Here is a 3,797-nt window from a genome sequence, read left to right as displayed (position 1 = left end):
GTTTATTTCACAAACTTCTGTGTTAATTAATGAAAACGACAAATATTTGCCTTGTTTTAGAAAATAAACTTTCAAATCGCCTTTCATAACTTTTTATTCGCTCGCCAGTGTGTGACTCAGTCCCGACATCATGGCTTGGCTCGGACATCAGACTTTAAATGTTAGACTTTGGTGCGATGTATGTTTTATATTAGGCTTGGACATTCGACACCCCTTCATTAAGGGGATATGAATAGTAACATGTGCTATCAAAAAGGTGGCTTTAAGTTTACATATTTATTAATACTTTTTTAATAAGTAATTGATAAAATTGCTGCATGCATGGATGCAATGGCCATATCCTCTTTTTTTTTAAATAAAATAAAAACTCGCTCGCAAGGTCATAAGGCATACCCTGAGCCTGACCAAAAGGACAGAAAGCTAGCCGAACGAGGAAGGTACGCCCTGCCATTTCGAATTCCCCACCTGACTCCCTGTTGAAGCAGCTCCCTGGCAAAGAGAAAGGTACGTGCGTGCCCACCAGCTCCGAAGGCAATCGACAGGGAGGCGACCGCCATGGCCACCGGCTGCGTCCCCGGCGCTCTGCGCTTGGTCTCGTGGCGAGGAGCCTCCTCCTCCTCCTCCCACGCTCTGGTTCGTCTCGGCCCGCGCGTCGCCTCGTTCGCAGCCCCGCCTCGGCCTCGCCATCGCCACCTTCGTCCAGCACCCGTCGCGCACATGATGCTCCGTGTTCCTCCCGCGAGGTGCCTGTCCCCCGCGACTCCGGGTGAGTCCCTTGATCCCTTGCGTGCTTGCCATGGTACGGTAGGGGGGGCTGGTATCCTGAGTTCCCGAGAAGAATACGGCCCTTGCTGCCGAGGTATTCGGCGAAATGCCTAGTCGGCAGCAGACGCCCTTCACGTGTGTGATGGTTGTTATCCTGAGAAGAGTACGTCCCTTGCTGCCGAGGTATTCGGCCGAATGCCCATCAGGTGTTTTGATGGTTATGCCCACCAAGTGTTCGACAGTATGCTCAGAAAGGGGTATGATACAACAGTTTGCAGTTTACCCTTAGCCGTAGCCAGGCTCTGCCTCTACAAAAGGCTAGTTACGTTACACCTCTCTCTTGCCCGCCTCTACGAGCCTTTTTTTGTATCTGATGTCAGACTTTATCCTGGTCACCACCTCTATTTCGCTCCAGCCATAGGTTGTACCTGCATGTAATCGCAGTAGTGTTAAAGCTGTGCCCCTGATGCTGTCTGTCTGGGATAGTCTACTCCGCTCAAGTCCACCAGCCCTAAAGATCGACATTGCTTCCCGGAGTAAACATAAGGACTAGGGAGGTTGATGAGTAAGAGTATCAAATCAGGCAGCTCTAGAGAAGGGACACTGCATGAGAAGATGATTGATTTTGTCCAGACATTTGCAGCACATCAGACAGTGACGATGGTGTTGCAGTCCCCGGCGCTCAAGCCGATCAGAACTCCAGCACCTATTGCGCAAAGTTAACCTAACGAAGAGTTTGGCTTGAAGATGAGTCATAGGACCACACCATCCTAGCGCCAGGAAATTCACAGTAACAACATGGAATAGAGCATATGTAGACCGAGATGAGAATTGGCCACTGGCTTCAAACTTCCAAGAAAAGCTATCCTAAACCTCCGGGTTCAGCTAGGATACAGAGATTGCACTCCGTAGCTGACAGTATTGGGCGAGCACGAGCACTGAGAGCTGACTTCTGACGTGTCAGATCCAAGTGTCATTTGTTAGCCCTCTTCACTTATATTTTCAGGGCATTCTTCCTCACAAAATCCACTTATCCATCCATCATTTCAGACGGATATTCAGATTGTGAAGTCCCAGACCTCCCACTAGCTTAGGTTTGCATACGGTTTCCTAGGCAGACAAACGATGTCAACCATGGGCTTCAGAGCAGCCTCGCCAAAAAAAATCCCCAGCGTAACTTGTTCAGACATAATGAAACAGCGCTTGATTGAGCAGATGGAAAATTCAGCCGTCGGCAGATGTGAGCTGATTGAAAGGCCGCAAGCACCTAATCCTTTATAACTGTCCAGCAGTGCTGCTAAAAGGCTACATAAACGCGTTTGGCTGTAAGAAATATTGATCCATGCGTTGTGAATTAACAATCCAAGCTTTAATCCTTCCTGTCCTAGACACAAGTGACGATAATGTTGGAGGCTATCTCAAATCTTCTTGCATTGGCATTAGGACTACATTGCACTTGTTTGACATCTTGCATTTGATAGCTTTGGTTAGCAGGTCCGGTTCACATTGGGTTCATACCGTGGCTGGGAGCTTCCATTACGTTTTTGATCTTTTAAACCTTTTACTTAATCATAAATGTAATGACACACATTCCAGAGTTCATGCAGGATAGCTGCCCATGCAACATGAGATGTAGTGATGGCAAGTTTCTTGTAGAGGACAAGCATAATTTCGCCTGGGAAGGTCCGGGGGAAGGGGCATAGAAGGAGAAATATCACGTACACAGTACATATACATGATCCATATGAGCCTGTGCGTGTGTATGTGTTGTATAGTCTGAGCTCATGGAGAAGGGGTGCTTGTGTCGGTGTCTTGTACATGGGTATGTGATGCCTGAGTCGAGTCCTATATGTACTGCATATTTTTATCATGTCTATTGATGCAGTAAATTGAAGTCTATTCCCCATCATCTGTTAATCTGTGTGCATATTTTTATCCTTGAAATACAGAGTCTCCCTTGGAGCCGCCAAGCCTTTGGCAAAAGGCGTTGCAGAAGTGTAAGGGTGTCTCCTGGAAGCACCTTGCTTCACTTGTTCTGCTTCTTGGCTGCATAGCGCTAGGTTACTCTGCAAACAAAGGGGACCCACACGCCTTGCTGATCATTGATATACTTGACAAAGCAAATAAAGCATACAAGCCTAGTCTGGAGTTCACAGTTTTACTCATAGCAGTTTATGTTTCTCTGTTCTCGAGGTATGATAAAACCTATCAACTTAACATTATTTTGTACAGTATTAGTTAGTGGTTCTGAATATAGTTTTTCCAAATCTTTATTGATTTCAGTTTTGTTCATATTTTGCAGGTAGATGCAGACGATCGCTCAGGGTTTTTTGGGTACATGTTTTGGACAGTGGGAAGTAAGTGGTACAGTTACTGAGTCTTACCAAATCTATTTCTAGAAGTACAGGGTGAAGATTGCCACCGGTTTTATCAGAAATGGATGGGTTGCACATACGGCGATACCGACTTGACTAATAGCACTAGTTTTGGACCAGAAATTGCTTTATCTCGTTACAACGTTTTACCAGATGCGCCAGGTGTGCATGTACCTTTTCGTCATTCACGCTTTATGCTGTTTCCCTTGAGGTGGAAACGTCATGTTTTTCGGTGTTCACTGTGAGCGATGTCATCTGCTCTGAATGATGAACCATTATGCTGTAAAGTTGAAAATGTGTCGCCATCAATTATAGTTTTAGTGCGCTTGTATGTTTTTCAATATGCTTGATCAAATTCTGTTGAGCAAGCCTTCTACCTGTTATTGCCTTACAGGAAGGTGGGATTTTTATTCATTGGCAATTATCAATCAATCATCCAACATATTGGGGGTGATGCGTCGAGACTACATTTTGTGCTCCTTGTTGCGCTTGCCGAAGAAATTTTAACTCCCAAAAGACTGCCATTTTATTCCTCTCTAACCCAATAATCAGCCCCAACGTCCATACTACTAGCAGGGATATTTTGCTTACTCACAATGCCCCTCTTAAATCACGATTATTGATCAAAGTTGCTCAATCAGTAGTTGTATTCAATGA

At 45.5% G+C, this 3,797-nt stretch overlaps 1 protein-coding gene across 1 annotated transcript; it reads left to right on the top strand.

Moving 5' to 3' along the window:
• Window positions 1-457: 457 nt before the first annotated feature.
• Window positions 458-3,481, top strand: LOC123396054. The gene is made up of 3 exons (XM_045091086.1): window positions 458-766; window positions 2,715-2,958; window positions 3,068-3,481. The coding sequence occupies exons 1-3, from the start codon at window positions 556-558 to the stop codon at window positions 3,069-3,071; spliced, it is 459 nt and encodes a 152-aa protein (XP_044947021.1). The 5' UTR covers window positions 458-555; the 3' UTR covers window positions 3,072-3,481.
• The last annotated feature ends 316 nt before the right edge of the window (window positions 3,482-3,797 follow it).

Source organism: Hordeum vulgare, chromosome 5H, assembly GCF_904849725.1.
Source record: "Hordeum vulgare subsp. vulgare chromosome 5H, MorexV3_pseudomolecules_assembly, whole genome shotgun sequence".
Classification (NCBI taxonomy): Eukaryota; Viridiplantae; Streptophyta; class Magnoliopsida; order Poales; family Poaceae; genus Hordeum; species Hordeum vulgare.
The sequence above is the reverse complement of the archived record's forward strand: the minus strand, read 5'-3'. Positions and strand labels throughout refer to the sequence as shown.

Coding starts and splice junctions, on each gene's coding strand:
- LOC123396054 (XM_045091086.1), top strand. CDS start 556: ATGGCCACCGGCTGCGTCCCCGGCGCTCTGCGCTTGGTCTCGTGGCGA. Junction 767..2,714: donor CCTGTCCCCCGCGACTCCGG/GTGAGTCCCTTG, acceptor CTTGAAATACAG/AGTCTCCCTTGGAGCCGCCA.